General features: G+C 40.6%; 1 protein-coding gene across 2 annotated transcripts in view; it reads right to left on the reverse strand.

The window, feature by feature from the left end:
* Positions 1 to 10,351: 10,351 nt before the first annotated feature.
* The window catches only part of ATP6V1A (ATPase H+ transporting V1 subunit A), a 68,725-nt gene continuing 61,873 nt past the window's right edge, over positions 10,352 to 17,203 (reverse strand). For both annotated transcript variants that reach the window (XM_003935448.4, XM_074404343.1), the window contains exons 14-15: positions 16,643 to 16,814; positions 10,352 to 13,051 (exon numbers count right to left, since the gene is read on the reverse strand). In XM_003935448.4, the coding sequence (XP_003935497.1) occupies positions 12,959 to 13,051; positions 16,643 to 16,814 (265 nt within the window). In that variant the 3' untranslated portion in view covers positions 10,352 to 12,958. The remainder of the gene's footprint in view (positions 13,052 to 16,642; positions 16,815 to 17,203) is intronic.

Here is a 17,203-nt window from a genome sequence, read left to right on the forward strand (position 1 = left end):
CTCTCTTGTTGCCCAGCTGGAGTACAATAGTGTGATCTTGGCTCATTGGAACCTCCACCTCCCAGGTTCAAGCAATTATCCTGCCTCAGTATCCCGAGTAGCTGGGATTACAGGTGCCTGACATCTTGCCTGGCTAATTTCTATATTTTTTGTAGAGATGGGGTTTCGCCATGATGGCCAGGCTGGCCCTGAACTCCTGACCTCAGGTGATCCACCCATCTTGGCCTACCAAAGTGCTGGGATTACAGGAGTGAGCCATGGTGCCTGGCCTAAAATACATAGGTTTAATGGTTTCTTTGAGTCTTCATTTACTTATAAAGTTTCCTATGTCAAATACAACTTACATATACATTTGTATGCTCTTCTCTTGTTCATCTGTCTTTGTTACAGGGGCCTCAGTCATAAACCTAGGATGGGGAGAGGATAAGATATTTTTCCACTTCTACAGACTAGAGGATGGAAGGCATGCACTGAGGGCAGAGAAGAACAGACTTGGGTACCCAAAGTTCGTGTATGCACTCTACCGGTCCGGAATACTTACATGTATGTGAAAGAAAGAAACTTCAACCTTATTTTAACCTGATTATTTTAAATTTCTGTCACTCAAACAGAACTTAATCCTAACTAAACCAGCTAGGTATTTGTGTCACCCCTATTTGACAGATGAGAGAACTGAGAGGTTAAGATGATTGCCCAGGGTAACACAGTAAGTAGCAGAGTTGTAATTTGAAACTGGACAGTCTAATTTTAGAGCTTGTGCTCTTATCCACCACGGTGTTCTACCCCTGTGATTAGATAAAGAGAAGAGTGCCTACTGAAAAAAAAAAGCAACTGATGACATTTTAAATATTAGGTAATTGTTGGAACAAAATTCTCAGGAGGTGACGGGGCTGGTATTGAGAACAGGTATGTCTTTAAAAGTTCTAGAAAGAAACACAGGCCGGGTACAGTGGCTCATGTCTATAATCCCAGCACTTTGGGAGGCCAAGGTTAAGATCGCTTGAGCCCAGGAATTTGAGACCAGCCTGGGTAACATGGCAAAACCCTATCTCCACACACACACGCACACACATACACACACACACACACACACACACACACACGTAGCCAAGGGTGGTGGCTTGTGCCTATAGTCCCAGCTACTTGGGCTGAGGTGAGAGGATCACACCACTGTACTCTAGCCTGAGTGACAAAGTAAGACTTTGTTGCAAAAAAATAAAGAAAAAGCAAGAGAAAGAAAAAAAGAAACAAATATATGTATACATTTGTGTAAACATATCATGGAGCTGTAATTCAGAATCTTGTTTTCAAAAGAGCAAGCTTATCTTTTTTGCTTGCTTCTGTCATTAAGTTACTTTAATAAAGTAAATGTTTAAATCTTCAGTTTATAAAATTTAAATTGATATTGCTTATCCTCAACCCAATTTGCCTTAAAATCAAGGCTTATGTTTCCCCTTCTGCTCAAGAGATAGACTCAATGGTCTGTGTTTCTGTTTATCAAGTATCTATGGATTAATTTAATTTTCTCATATAAACATTTTTGATGATATAGTATGTAGATGGCTCTTGCTTATAACGAGGGCATTTTCTTTTTTCTTTTTCTTTTTCTTTTCTTTTTTTGATATGGAATCTAGTTCTGTCGCCCAGGCTGGAGTGCAGTGGCGCCATCTCAGCTCCCTGCAACCTCTGCCTTTTGGGTTCAAGCAATTCTCCTGCCTCAGCCTCTCAGGTAGCTAGGATTACAGGCGCATGCCACCGTGCCTGGCTAATTTTTGTATTTTTAGTATAGATGGAGTTTTAGCATCTTGGCCACGCTGGTCTTGAACTCCTGACCTCATGATCCACCCACCCCGGCCTCCCAAAGTGCTGGGATTACAGGTGTGAGCCACTGCGCCCGACAGACAAGAGCATTGTCTTTTTTATATATACAAAATATTTATCAAATTTCATATTTTTAAAATATGTAGAATTTTTTAATATAAAGACGAGATTTCAACATGTTGGTCAGACTGGTCTTGAACTCCCAACCTCAGGTGATCTGCCCGCCTTGGCCTCCAAAGTGCTTGGATTGCAAGTGAGTCACCATGCCCGGCTGACAAGAGCATTTTCTATAGGCTAAGAATCACAACTAAATTTATAATTTAGTGTCTGGAGAGCTCAAAGAAGTTGATCGCTGAATTTGGGGTTGTGTAACTTAAAATACAGGTGATGTGGCAAATGTAAAATTCCCTTTGGGAAGCACCAGACAGCTCAAAGAGACAAAACAGCTGCAGAGGCATATTTGCAATTATTATTCCTTACTTAAGCAGCTCTGTAAATAACAGTGATTTGTTTATTTAATTATGGTTAAAGATTCTCCTGAGCATCACAAAAGAGGATAATATGAGTGAACTCTCAAAACCTATTTGTTGCCAGGTGCAGTGGCTTACACCTGTAATCCCAGGACTTTCGGAGGCCGAGACAGGCAGTTCATTTGTGGTCAAGAATTGGAGACCAGCCTGGGCAACATGGCAAAACCCTGACTCTACAAAAAATACAAATAAAAAAATAGCCAGGCATGGTGACAGGCACCTTTAGTCCCAGCTACTTGGAGGCTGAGGTGGGAGAATCATTTGAGCCATGACCCAGGAGGTCGACGTGGCAGTTAACTGAGATGGCACTACTGCACTCCAGCCTGGGTGACAAAGTAAGACCCTGTCTCAAAAGAAAAAACAAACAAACAAAACCAAAAACTTATTTGGCAGTAGTTTAATCAAAGTTAATACCAACAGGTTATGATTCAAATATCAAAAAAAGTCCTAATAATTTTGAAGTAGTTACTTCATGAAGAGTGTTGCATTTGATGATGAATTTCTATGTAATGCAAGGCTAACATTTACCTTGAATTCTTCTAAAGATATTCAGTAGGCACTTGTATTTCTTTAATTAGTTAATTTTTTTTTTTTTTTGAGACAGAGTCTCTCTCTGTTGCCCAGGCTGGAGTGCAGTGGCATGATCTTGGCTCACTGCAACCTCTGTCTCTCAGGTTCAAGCGATTCTTTTGCCTCAGCCTCCCGAGTACCTGGGACTACTGGTGCCTGCCACCACATCTGGCTATTTTTTGTATTTTTAGTAGAGACGGGGTTCCACCATATTAGCCAAGCTGGTCTTGAACTCCTGACCTTGTAATCCACCTGCCTTGGCCTCCCCTGAGATTACAGGCATGATCAATTTTTTTTGATGTGCCTGGTCAATTTTTTTTTTTTTTTTGAGACAGAGTCTTGCTCTGTCACCCAGGCTGGAGTGCAGTGGTGCAATCATGGCTCACTGCAACCTCCGCCTCCCGGGTTCAAGAGATCCTCCTGCCTCAACCTCCCAAGTAGCTGGGATTACAAGCATATGCCACCATTCATGGCTAATTTTTTTATTTTTAGTAGAGATGGGGTTTCACCATGTTAGCAAGGCTGATCTTGAACTCCTGACCTCAAGTGATCTGCCTATCTTGGGCTCCCAAAGTGCTGGGATTATAGGCATGAGCGATCATGCCGGGCCTAAAAAAAAAAAAATTTTTTTGAGACAGAGTTTTGCTCTTGTTGCCCAGGTGGAGTGCAATGGTTCGATCTCAGCTCACTGCAACCTCTGCCTCCAGGGTTCAAGCAACTCTCCTGCCTCAGCCTCCCAAGTAGTTGATATCACAGGCATGCGCCACCACATCCAGCTAATTCTGTATTTTTAGTAGAGATGGGTTTCTTCATGTTGGTCAGGCTGGTCTTGAACTCCCAGCCTCAGGTGATCCATCTGCTTCAGCCTCCCAAAGTCCTGGGATTACAGGCTTGAGCCACTGCACCCGGCCAAAATTTTTTAAAATAGAGACAGGGTCTCACTATATTGTCCAGACTGGTCTTGAACTGCTGGACTCAAGCAATCCTTCCACCCCTGCCTCCCAAAGTGCTAGGTTTACAGGCATGAGCCACTATACCCTGCCAGTAAGCACTTACATTTTAACTGATACCAAAACTCAGTCCAGTTTTTCACTTACAAGCAGGGTTGCTGAAAATTCTGTAATTTGAAAACCACCCTCATTTTTGCCATATCTTTTTACTTCTGTGATTTTATGTACTTAATATTTTTTCTTTCTCTTTTTTTTTTTTTTTTTTTGAGATGAAGTCTCGCTCTTGAACCCCAAGCTGGAGTGCAATGGTGCAATCTTGGCTCACTGCAACCTCCCCATCCCAAGTTCAAGCAATTCTCCTGCCTCAGCCTCCCTAGTAGCTGGGATTACAGGTGCACCACCACGCCCAACTAATTTTTGTATTTTTAGTAGAGACGGGGTATCACCATGTTGGCCAGGCTGGTCTCAAACTCCTGACTTCAGGTGATCCGCCCTCCTCTGCCTCCCAAAGTGGTGGGATTACAGGCATGAGCCACCTCACCCAGCCGCCCAGCCAATATTTTCCATTAAAAATGACTCACCTTAAAAAATACTAAATAGTTTGGCTGTCTCCTTAAGCAAATTCTTAAAATCACGGATTTAAAGTACTAAATGTTTGCCTCTAGACATTAAAATGCATACTATTCATCTGTCTCTCTCCTAAAAGCATCTCATGACACTGGGGTGTACTGTATAGGTTTCCCTTTCAGGAAGGACTTGCTGCCAGCTGCCAGGAGTGTGGTCAGCAGACAGCCTCCAGCTATCAGCTCCTTCTTTCTCTACAGTCGATGAAAACCACCTAATCTGAGATGATATTCTCACAGCAAGTATCTTGAATGTTGGAACCAAGAGAGGCAGGGGTATAAAGGCCAGGCCATTTTAGGCTGATGCTTGTCAACTCTGGCAGTCTTCAGAGGTTCGACCCAGGAGTGGACAAGTCTGTCAGGCCTGCTTTGTACTTTACTTATTTTCTGCCCAACCCTGCTTTTGCTCCTTTCCTTTCCAAGTTGTTTATTGCTAATTAACAACTTTTTTCTTTTTTCCATTTTTTTTTTTAAAGACAGGGTTTCACCATGTTGGTCAGGCTGGTCTTGAACTCCTGACCTCAGGTGATCCACCCGACTTGGCCTCCAAAATGCTTGGATTACAGGCATGAGCCACCACACCTGGCCGCTAATTAACAACTTGTATCTCAGTCTCCACCTAGATGAGCTCTGGAAGTTCATCTGTTTACAGAAAACTCAACCTGTGATTCCATGCTTGGGGAAATACTGTCATAAATAAGGGTAAATGTCAAAAGAGCTTTATAAAGACTTTAAAATAAAACATGTAATTTAAAAATTAAGACCATAAATGTGATGTTATGTGATTGAAAACAATTTGGGACTTTATACAAGGTGTCCCAAGACTCAGTGCAATTTTAAGTCACCAAGTAAAAACTAAATGTATTAGCTCTTTGGGAGTTATAACAATACAAGAGCTATTCTGATGATTGTTAAAAGTCGAACTAGGTTGAGTGTGGTGAATCACACCTGTAATTCCAGCACTTTGGGAGGCTGAGGTGGGAGGATCACTTAAGCCTGGGCAACATAGTGAGACCCTGTCTCAAAAAATATATATATATAGCTGGGCATGGTGGCATGCACTTCTTGTCCCAGCTACTTGAGAGGCTGGGGTGGGATGGCTGCCTGAGCCCAAGAGGTCAAGGCTACAGTGAGCTGAGATCGTGCCACTGTACTCCAGCCTGGGTGACAGAAAGATGATGTCTCAAAAAAAAAACAAAACAAAAAAACTAAAAATATTTATCTCAATGTGTTAAAAACTTTTTTTTTTTTTTTGAATCCCAGGAAAAATGCACCCGCCCCCCCTTTTTTTTTTTTTTTTTTTTTTTGAGATAGGGTCTCACTCTGTCACCCAGGCTGGAGTGCAGTGTGGCATGATCGTGTCTCACTGTGGTCTTGACCTCCTGAGTTTAAGTGATCCTCCCACCTCAGCCTCCTAAGTAGCTGGGACTACAGGCACGTGCCATCAAGCCCATCTAATTTTTTAATTTTTTTGTAGAGAGGAGGTCTTACTATATATGTTGCTCTGGCTGATCTCAAACTTCTGGGATCAAGCAATCCACCTGCCTTGGCTGGGATTACAGATGTGAGCCACTGTGCATGCCCAACAAATGCTATTTTTAAAAATGAAACTAAATTATGCTCTTTTATAATTATGTTCACAAGCTAAGCCTGTGTATAACAAAATCAAAATATGCTGCAGAATTTGATTCCTTTTTAAAATCTCCTGTGTATAGAGAAATTGACAGAAAAAAACTTGTTGGTTTATTCAATAAAATACCTGAAACTACTATAATAGAAGCCTGTTTAAAATCCTTAGGCATTACAGTTATTACTGCTAAAATTTCATGATATAGGAAAATTGAGTGCCAGACTATTCTGAGTCTAAATGAGTCAGAATACATGTGAATCAGTAGAGGAACTTCTTAAAGGATAAATCATTCTGCAACATCTTATAATGCTGAGATTGTGGTAAAACTAGTCAACATTTGGGAGAACGCTTATTTAAATCTAAGTCTCTCATGTTACTTTTTTTTTTTTTTTGAGAGGGAGTCTTGCTCTGTCACCCAGGCTAGAGTGCAGTGGTGCAATCTCAGCTCGTTGCAACCTCTGATTCCCTGGTTCAAGTGATTCCCCTGCCTCAGACTCCCAAGTAGCTGGGACTACAGGTCTACACCCCGCTATTTATGTATTTTCAGTAGAGATGGGGTTTCACCATGTTGGCCAGGATGGTCTTGATCTCCTGACCTCGTGATCCGCCCACCTCGGCCTCCCAAAGTGCTGGGATTACAGGCGTGAGCCACTGTGCCCAGCCTCATGTTACTTTTCATAGCTAAGCACGGAATAAAGACAGTTGTTTCCCAAAACTTGCCCCATGGTGAGAATCACTTGGATTGCTTGAAATCACTTCCCCTATCCTTTTCCTAGGCTAGAGATTCCGATTCAGATTGGTTTGGGGCAGTGCCTGGGAATTCATATTATCACAATTCCATGTTTCTTACAATCAGACAAGTGTGGGAAATATCTAATTAAGATATATAATTATTTAAAACATTAAACCTGTTTGTAACAATCATCTGTTGCTTCTCTGAGGGTTGTGATATGTATTCATGGACACCTGGGTACATATTTGTATGCAACTGGCTACAACACTTCTGTAGAGATGATTGTCTCCACAGAAGAGACAACAGTTTATGCACATTCTATGACTGTGTTCCAAGTACAGACTATTCCCCAAATCCAGGTCAATGATCTGACAAAGCAAGCTATTGGTTGAAAAGAGAAAGTGCCTGAACCAAAAAAATTTAAATCTATTACCAGTGCCAGAAAAGTGTAAGTTTCAAAGTCAAACAAAAGCCTGGGCAACAGGGTGAGACTCCATCTCAAAAAAGAAAAAAAAAATTGGCCAGGCATGGTGGCTCATGCCTGTAATCTCAGCACTTTAGGAGGTTGAGACAGGAACACCTCTTGAGCCCAGGAGTTTGAGGCTGCAATGAGCTATGATCATGCCACCGTACTCCAGCCTGGGTGACAGAGTGAGATCGGGTCTCTAAAAAAAAAAAAAGAAAAAAAAAAAACGAGTGGGCTGCACGTGGTGGCTCATGCCTGTAATCTCAACACTTTGGAAGGCCCAGGCAGGTGATCACCTGAAGTCAGGAATTTGAGACCAGCCTGACCAACATGGTGAAACCCTGTCTCTACTAAAAATAGCAAAAATTAGCCGGGTGTGGTGATGCATACCTGTAATCCCAGCTACTTGGGAGGCTGAGGCAGGAGAACTGCTTGAACCTGGGAGGTGGAGGTTGCAGGGAGTCACAATCATACCATTGCACTTCAGCCTGGGCAAAAAGTAAAACTCTGTCTCAAGAAAGAAAGAAAAAAGATGAGTGAATCATACTACCCATGTCCATGTCCACTTTGTCTAGCCAGTAATTTCTCCTTGGTTTTCCTCAGGTTACTTTATCTCATATTAATCAACCCAACTTCTTGGGTCTGAATGAAAAGTACACATGTAAGGAAAGGACACACAGTATGATTTAGTGAAAACAAAGAAACACTAGGAATCAAGAAGCCAGGATTCTGCTATTAAGCAGCTCTGTAACAATGGCAAATCAGTTAACCTCCCTGAACTTCAATTTCCTCTTCTACTGAGGGGGTGGGAATAAATGATCAACAAGCTGCCTTTACTTTCGGGAGTATTAAATCCCATCTGTCTACTTATACCCAAAATTGGTAGTATGCATACTCTCCGCTCTTTCTAAAACATCTTCTCCAACTCTCCTGATCTTTTTACATGCTGTTTCCTTATTTTGCAGAATAACTTTTTTTTTTTTTTTTTTTTTTTTTTTTGAGACAGTCTTGCTCTTGCCCAGGCTGGAGTGCAGTGGCTCAATCTCAGCTTACTACCACCTGAGCCTCTTGGGTTCAAGCAATTCTCCTGCCTTAGCCTCCTGAGTAGCTGGGACTACAGGCTCACACCACCACACCCAGCTAATTTTTGTATTTTTATTAGAGATGAGGTGTCATCATATTGGCCAGGATGGTCTTGAACTCCTGGCCTCAAGTGTTCCTTCCACCTGCCTTGGCCTTCCAAAGTGCTGGGATTTCAGGTGTGAGCCACCCAACCCAGAGTAACTTTTCAGTTACTAGTTGACTAATTTTTTTCTTGGGTTTGTAAGAAGACTGCAGTAGTTGCTAGTAGTGTCCTACCTCTGTCTCCTCAAGCATGACCTACCATTTCAGTGCCCACCAGCCTGACCTCCCAGTTGTCAAACAAGTTACCCTAATTTCCTCACACCCTCTTTGGCTGAGATGTACATTCTTTACTTGTTCACCAAAATCCCCAGTAGGATTGTCCTCCATAGTCCACAGTGTTAACTTGGTTGATAATGAGTGCTTGAATTGGCTTCTTTCTATTGTCTCAATTCTCTACTTTCTTAATGGTGTTTCCTGGTATCATCTCCCAAATAAACTACCTAAACTCAACTACTTGTCTCAGAGTCAACTCCGGGGGGAATTCAAACTAAGCTCTTAGAACAACTTCAGTACTATTTTATCACCCCATTTGAGCAAGCTGGTTCCCTTCTTCATGCTCCTATATTGTAGCAATGTGGTTAAAACTAACCTGCTGAAGATACTGGGATATTACCTAAAGGAAAAAAAATTGCTGACTATATAATGAAGAGTCCTTCTCATGATTTTTAAAGTATTTCTCTACGTAAATTTGGGACTCAAAGGTAACAGAGAGTTGTTTATTTGACACGGCTTCTTCACTCTTTTGGACATTGTTAAAAATATAACATTTATGGAAATAAAATATATCCTATATAACATAATGAATTGCTACAAAGGATGCTGCTATATTGTTATACTGGACCTTAAATTGTTTGGCTTGCAAAATCATAAATTACAAGTCTTAGTTCATTTGTTAAGAACTAAAGAGTACCACTGATTTCCTTGCATTTAGAAGTGAATTTATAGAAACCATTCACTGTCTCAATTTAAAGTAAAATTCAGAATCGGGGCTGGGCATGGTGGCTCATACCTGTAATTCCAGCACTTTGGGAGGCTGAGGTGGGCAGATCACGAGGTCAGGAGATTTAGACCATCCTGGCCAACATGGTGAAACCCCATCTCTACTAAAAATACAAAAAAATTGGCTGGGCGCAGTGGCTCACGCCTGTAATCCCAGCACTTTGGGAGGCCAAGGCGGGTGGATCACCAGGTCAAGAGATCGAGACCATCCTGGTTAACATGGTGAAACCCCGTCTCTACTAAAAGTGCAAAAAATTAGCTGGGCATGGTGGCTCGTGCCTATAATCCCAGCTACTCGGGAGGCTGAGGCAGAAGAATTGCCTGAACCCAGGAGGCGGAGGTTGCGATGAGCCGAGATCGCGCCATTGCACTCCAGCCTGGGTAACAAGAGCGAAACTCCATCTCAAAAAAAAAAAAAAAAAAAAAAAAGAAAAAAAAAAATTAGCTGGGCATGGTGGCGCATTCCTATAGTCCCAGCTACTCAGGAAGCTGATGCAGGATAACCACTTGAACCTGGGAGGCAGAGGTTGCAGTAAGCCGAGATTGTGCGTTGCACTCTAGCCTGGTGACAGAGCGAGACTCTGTCTCAAAAAAAGAAAAAAAAAAAAAGAGAAATTCAGAATGGGATGGGATTCTGTGTATTCTATTTCCAAAACATAGTGAGATACAATTTTGGGACTTTTTGAAGGCTATAGTGAGGGCTCCAATTCAATTCCATAATCTTAAGTAACAATCTATAAAAAGGAAGGAAGACATTTTAAAAGGTACCAAAACAGTAAGTCAAGATACAAGGTACATGTTTTCTAGCAGATTGTGCCTTAAAAAATAGAAAAAGATAAAAATGTTAATTTAAATTCACTTTTTATTCTTTCATAGATTTTAACAATTATACACAACTTTTAACATAAAGGTAGTGAAATCTCAAGGATAAGGAGGCAATATATATGGTCTCTTCTATTCGTTCTTCAGGATGGAAGGAAATCTCCAAAGGGTACCATGTGTGAGATTAACACTGGAAAAATACATACGAAACTTGTTTGACTGGCTCCACTTAGGACCAGGCACAGCACAATAAATATAGAACTGCATCATCTTTTTAAAAGATCATTGTAATTTTAACACATTCTTACTAAAGAAACACATACTATCAGTGACCAATCTGAAATTCTGTAACAGGTGAAGGGAGACTCACGATGAATATCTAAGCATAGGTTCTCTAGCATCTTCACACTCATACATCAACATTCTTAAAGGGAGTAAGAATGATTTCAATTTCAAAACAGTAAAAGAAACAAATTTGGTCAAACTGTCTTCATCATACCATTCATTGCTATCACAATCCTAGTTTGCTGGTATGTTTAAGATAGGAATAGAAAGTTTTTGAAATCCTTTTAATTTCTACTAGTCTTAGGGCCTCTTGGGGGAGGCCACTGTGGAAGCAACTGACCAAACAGCACCATTAAGTCTGTATCTCAACAAACCACTGCATAATTTCTATCTGTCAATATTCTCAAAGGTTAAAACAAGTTGTATGGAAGAATACCTTTCCTCAATAGCAGGCCACTGTAAAAACATGTAATCTGCAAGGATTTAAACAAAAGTATCCTGAATTTTCTACTGATTGCTTCTTTCCTTAATAGACCAAGAGATAGGCATTCTCTAAAAATTTAAATAATAACATACTGAGGCATGAAATAAATCCTTTGTTTATACCATCACAATTTGGGGATTTGAGATTGTTAGCCATGTTCACGTACCCTTTCCTCTTCCCAAAGAGGAAGCAACCGTGCCAGCACTATGGGTCAGACTTAATGGGAAACTGTTGCTCTCAGAGCTGTTCTGCAATATGCAGACACATAAATTATTATTTTAAACATACACTTCAAAGACGGAATGAAATGATCTTTTTTTCATGTGACCCAGATTCTGTTATCAGTAGATACAAAATTAATTTCATCCCCATTAGGATGGAAACTGGTATGTTGCTGTGGCCATATATATTCTGAGAAGCCTTTTATGCCAGTAAACCAAAAACCATATGAAAGAAATTAGCATTTTCTAGGATTGGTCAACTGGTTGTTCAAAAATTTAACAAGCAAACAAACATGCAAACATGTGACATATGTCATCATTTTGTAAAAACATAAATGCCACTCTGGCCCTGGGAATCACTACAGCCCAGCTGGTCCTTAAAGGTGCAAACAGCCTTTAATTGCTACTAAACATTTTCTCTGGCATTTTACTGCCCATCACACTTGCCACATGACTTTCAGAAGCTTCAGCTTCCAAGACAGTTGAGGAAAATAAAGAGGGTGTAATGTGGATCAAGTTTTCAGTGATTGTTTTAAATGTAACTGTAAAAAGAACTTCCTAGTAATGAAGTACATAATAATCTTTGATACTAAATTTTTTCTAGTGAAATAAACTATGCTTTAATAAGACAATGTTGATCTAAGTTTGACCCCCCGACTCTTTTTTCTTCTTTTTTAGAGGGTACTGTTTCATATATTGTGTGAGCCCCACAAATACCTATTTTTAAAAGAGTATAGTTTCTGACCAGGCATGGTAGCTCACACCTGTAATCCCAGCACTTTGGGAGGCTGAGGCAGGTGGATCACCTGAGGTCAGGAGTTCGAGACTAGCCTGATCAACATGGAGAAACCCCATTTCTATTAAAAATACAAAATTAGCTGGGCGTGGTGGCATATGCCTGTAATCCCAGCTACTTGGGAGGCTGAGGCAGGAGAATCACTTGAACCCAGGAGGTGAAGGTTGCAGTGAGCCGAAATCGTACCACTGCACTCCAGCCTGGGCAACAAAAGCAAAACTCCATCTCAAAAAGTAATAATAATAATAAAAAAAGAGTACAGTTCCCAACAGTTTCCCACAAATACTCCTGATTTATATTGGGGGAAGCAATGCATAATTGAAACATCAGTCATGTTTTTGAAAACTAAACATTTCCTGCAAAGCAATTCCTTTGCAAAATGGCAAGCTGTCAATGACCTCAACAGACAATGAATTATTTCACAAAGTACCTGTTCAAAAGGTATAGAAATCTGGCCTTCCATTCCAAATTCACTGCAAAGACAGTACATGCAGTAGTCCTGTTTACAATTTAATAGAGATGAGGAAAGGGCACACCTAGGACAAAGAGGAAAGGGACACACCCTACATACAAGTTTACAGTAGTGTAACTATTATACATATTTACTATATTCACCACTTCAGACAAAGGAAGAGGGAGGCCCTTCACAACACTAGAACAAAGGAATGTTTGTTTTATATAAGACCTACCAAAAAAACAGGGAAACAAATGATAACACACATAGGCACTAGTCTCAAAGCTGCACAATAAAGAAGCAAAAGGTTTGAGATGAGAAATTTAGGAAAATATACACATAGGAGCTTGCTGAGGAAAAGGAAATCACAGTTCTAATCTTCAAGGCCTCTAATCTTCAAGGCTACGGAATGCATTCTGCATATCTTCAAGAAGTTGTGCATAGTCGCTCTTGATCTTTGCCTCACCATCTTTGACTGGATCCTGAGAGAAGACATTACAAATTCAGCTCACATTTGGAAAGTAATTTTCATTATGTATGGTAAGTTACTTCTTTTTTTTTTTTTTTTTTTTTTTGAGACAGAGTCTTGCTCTGTCACCCAGGCTGGAGTGCAGTGATGCACTGCAACCTGTGCTTCCTGGCTTCAAGTGATTCTCATGCCTCAGTCTCCCAAGTAGCTAGGATTAAAGGCACCCACCATCACACCTGGCAAATTTTTTTTGTATTTTTAGTAGAGACAGGGTTTCACCATGTTGGCCAGGCTGGTCTTGAACTCCCAACCTCAAGTGATGATCCACTTGCCGTGGCCTCCCAAAGTGCTGAGATTACAGGTGTGAGCCACCACACGTGGCCCAAGTTACTTGTATTTTATATATTTTTGAGTACTAGGTTTAGAGAGGGACACTGGTAAACCACGGGCAGGAGTTAAAACTATACTCATTTTCCCTTTTACTTAAGGTTACAAATCCAGCCAAAGAGAAAGAAAACAAAATTTAAATTTTGTGTTTTACCTGATAGCCACATTCAATGACCAAAGCCTTTATACTCAACAATGTGCACAAAGTGGGAAATTATGCCACTTCATATATTAGATGCATATGACTTCACGCATGATAATCAGAAATTAATTTAATCAAAACAGAATTTGCTAAACATCTGGTAGTATCACACTAAGATGGAAAAGTAAAACTTAGGAAATAATGTTAAAATGCACCATTATTTAAAATTCTTATGAAAAGCAACTTACTGAGTCAGATGTATAAAAGAGACTAGCTGGGTGCAGTGGCTCATGCCTACAATCCCGGCACTTTGGGAGGACGGATCATGAGGTCAGGAAATCTAGACCATCTGGCCAACATGGAAAAAACCCATCTCTATTAAAAATACAAAAATTAGCTGGGCATGGTGGCGCCTGTCTGTAATCCCAGCTACTCGGGAGGCTGAGGCAGGAGAATTACTTGAATTTGGGAGATGGTGGAGGTGGCAGTGAGCTGAGATCATGCCACTGCACTCCAGCCTGGCAACAGAGCAAGATTCTGTCTCAAAAAAAAAAAAAAAAAAAAAAAAAGAGACTGTAAAATGTTCCAGTTCTCTAACCCAATCATTCCTCTACTGTGACTCCATACTAAGAAAATGCACAAAACCAACTACATATGACTACATGGTCATCCACAGCAATAACTGGAAATTTTCTAAGTGTCTTAGAAAAATATTACTCTCCAGCCAAAAAGTAATGCTACAGAAGACTAATGACATTAAAAAATACCTGTGATGTTAATTTGATAGAATAAGCATGTAAATGGAAATCATCATTACTACAGGTATATATTTTTTTCATCCTCTTCCTATGAATATATAGTTTTTTGAGACAGTATTTGGAACAGATTACATATGGAAGTTTTTTCACTCTGTGCCCCAGAAGTGTTTCTCCATGTCTTTGAATATTTGACAAAAATGGTAATTCCTTCATAGTATCTATCTTATGGACACACCATAATGTACTGTTGGCTCTGCTCATTCTTGGGTGACACTTAAGAAATTTGGCCAGGCATAGTGGCTCATGCCTGTAATCCCAGCACTTTGGGAAGGCAAGGTGGGCAGATCACCTGAAGACAGGAGTCTGAGACCAGCCTGGCCAACATAGCAAAACTCCATCTCTACTAAAAATACAAAAATTAGCTGGGTGTGGTGACATGCACCTGTAATCCTAGCGACTTGGGAGGCTGAGGCAGGGAGAATTGCTTGAAACTGGCAGGCAGAGGTTGCAGTCAGCTGGGATTGTGCCACTGTACTCCAGCCTGGATGACAGAGCAAGACTCTGTCTCAAAAAAAAAAAAAAAAAAAAGAAAAGAAAAGAAAAGAAAAAGAAAAAGAAAAAAGGAAGCCGGGCGCGGTGGCTCAAGCCTGTAATCCCAGCACTTTGGGAGGCCGAGGCGGGTGGATCACGAGGTCGAGAGATCGAGACCATCCTGGTCAACATGGTGAAACCCCGTCTCTACTAAAAGTGCAAAAAACTAGCTGGGCATGGTGGCACGTGCCTGTAATCCCAGCTACTCAGGAGGCTGAGGCAGGAGAATTGCCTGAACCCAGGAGGCGGAGGTTGCGGTGAGCGGAGATCGAGCCATTGCACTCCAGCCTGGGTAACAAGAGTGAAACTCCGTCTCAAAAAAAAAAAGAAAAAGAAAAAAGGAAAGAAATTTAATAAACAACCTTGTATATCCATCTCAAAATTCCAAAATTCTAATTACTTCCTTGGTTTATATATCTCAAGGTGAAATAAGACCAAAAAGGTGTAAATGTTTTTAAATTATATAGTTAGTATCTATTTGTACGGGTTTACTTTCAATCTACAGTGCAAACACACACACACACACAAAATACATGTATTATTTTAAAATTTTTATATTACATATACACTCAGAGAATCATTCTCAGTAGGTGGTTAGTAAATATGCCTGGATGTCATTACAGAAATAAATACAATTCAACTGATCAAATATTTTAAAAAAAAACTTACACATCTGAGTTCCGAGTAAGTTCCTATTAATTTCATTTAATTATCTATTTTTATCTTGTGTACTTCCAAAAGAACAAGAGACCACTTAAAAGTTAAAACACAGCTGGGCACGGTGGCTCACACCTGTAATCCCAGCACATTGGGAGGCCAAGGCGGGGGGATCACCTGAGGTCAGGAGTTCGAAACCAACCTGGACAACATGGTGAAACCCTGTCTCTACCAAAAATACAAAAATTAGCTGGGTGTGGTGGCAGGTGCCCATAAACCCAGACTTGGGAGGCTGAGGCAGGAGAACCACTTGAACCTGGGAAGTAGAGGTTGCAGTGAGCCAAGATCATGCCACTGCACTCCAGCCTGGGTGACAGAGCGAGATTCCATCTCAAAAAAAGAAAAAGTTTAAAAATGACATGCTGTACATGATATTTAAAAGAAGTAAACAGAGAAGATGTCATTTCAGAAGAACACATGGGCTAGATGTTAATAGGCACTTGGAGTAAGGTAACTGTTGCTCAGCTACGAAGTAACCCCTAATTTGCCTGGCAGCTAAGACAAAAGAGAAAACATACCAGCATTTATTTTAGACGTGACAGAATAATTTTTTTTTTTTGAGACTAGGTCTCACTTTGCCGCCCAGGCTGGAGTGTAGTGGTACAATCATGGCACACTGCAGCCTCAACCTCAGCCTCCAAGGTAGCTGAGACTACAGGTGTGTGCCCCTATACCTGGCTAATCTTTCATACTTTTTGTAGAGACAGGATTTCAATGTGTTGCCCAGGCTGGTCTTGAACTCCTGGGCTCAAGTCATCCTCCTGCCTCAGCCTCTGAAAGTGCTGGGATTACAGGCATGAGAGCCACTGTGCCTGGCTGATAAACTAATTTTTATCATTAGAATTCCGATTTGAACATAACTTTGAGGCCTCTACTGGTTTTACAAAACCTGAACATGTGTGAAAATGGTAATAGCAATTTTATATCCCAGGTTTGGGACTCAAATAGCTAGAAAAATTAAAAAGAAGCATTTCTAACTTAAAAAAGTTGCAGCAGAAATAAAATATACCTTGAATTTCATGGAGGAAAGTTTATACAGGATGTCTCCCATGTGCTCACGAATAATGGACCATGTGATTTTATTGTCACTCTGGGCAGTGGTTTCAACAGCTCTACGTGCCATATCATAAAATGCAATCATGTTGGACAGCATCCCTACTGTCTTGTAGAATGGGCAGAACCTAGAATAAATGAAGGTCAAAAGAATTAACAAAAATAAACTCCAAAACAGCTTCATACTTAATATAAAACTACTAGAGCCTTAGTTTTCTTTAGCTCAGTATGTAGATTGCTTATATTTATTAGATGATACATAAGGAATTAAAAAATAATAGTGAAAAGACCAACAACACTTAACCAGAGTTTTTGGGCAGAGTTGTCTCAGGATATGGGATAGATTAAGATATATATTATTGGCCGGGTGCGGTGGCTCAAGCCTGTAATCCCAGCACTTTGGGAGGTCGAGGCGGGTGGATCACAAGATCAAGAGATCAAGACCATCCTGGTCAACATGGTGAAACCCCGTCTCTACTAAAAATACAAAAAATTAACTGGGCATGGTGGTGCGTGT

The sequence above is a fragment of the Saimiri boliviensis genome, chromosome 8 (genome assembly GCF_048565385.1).
Source record: "Saimiri boliviensis isolate mSaiBol1 chromosome 8, mSaiBol1.pri, whole genome shotgun sequence".
Taxonomy (NCBI): domain Eukaryota; kingdom Metazoa; phylum Chordata; class Mammalia; order Primates; family Cebidae; genus Saimiri; species Saimiri boliviensis.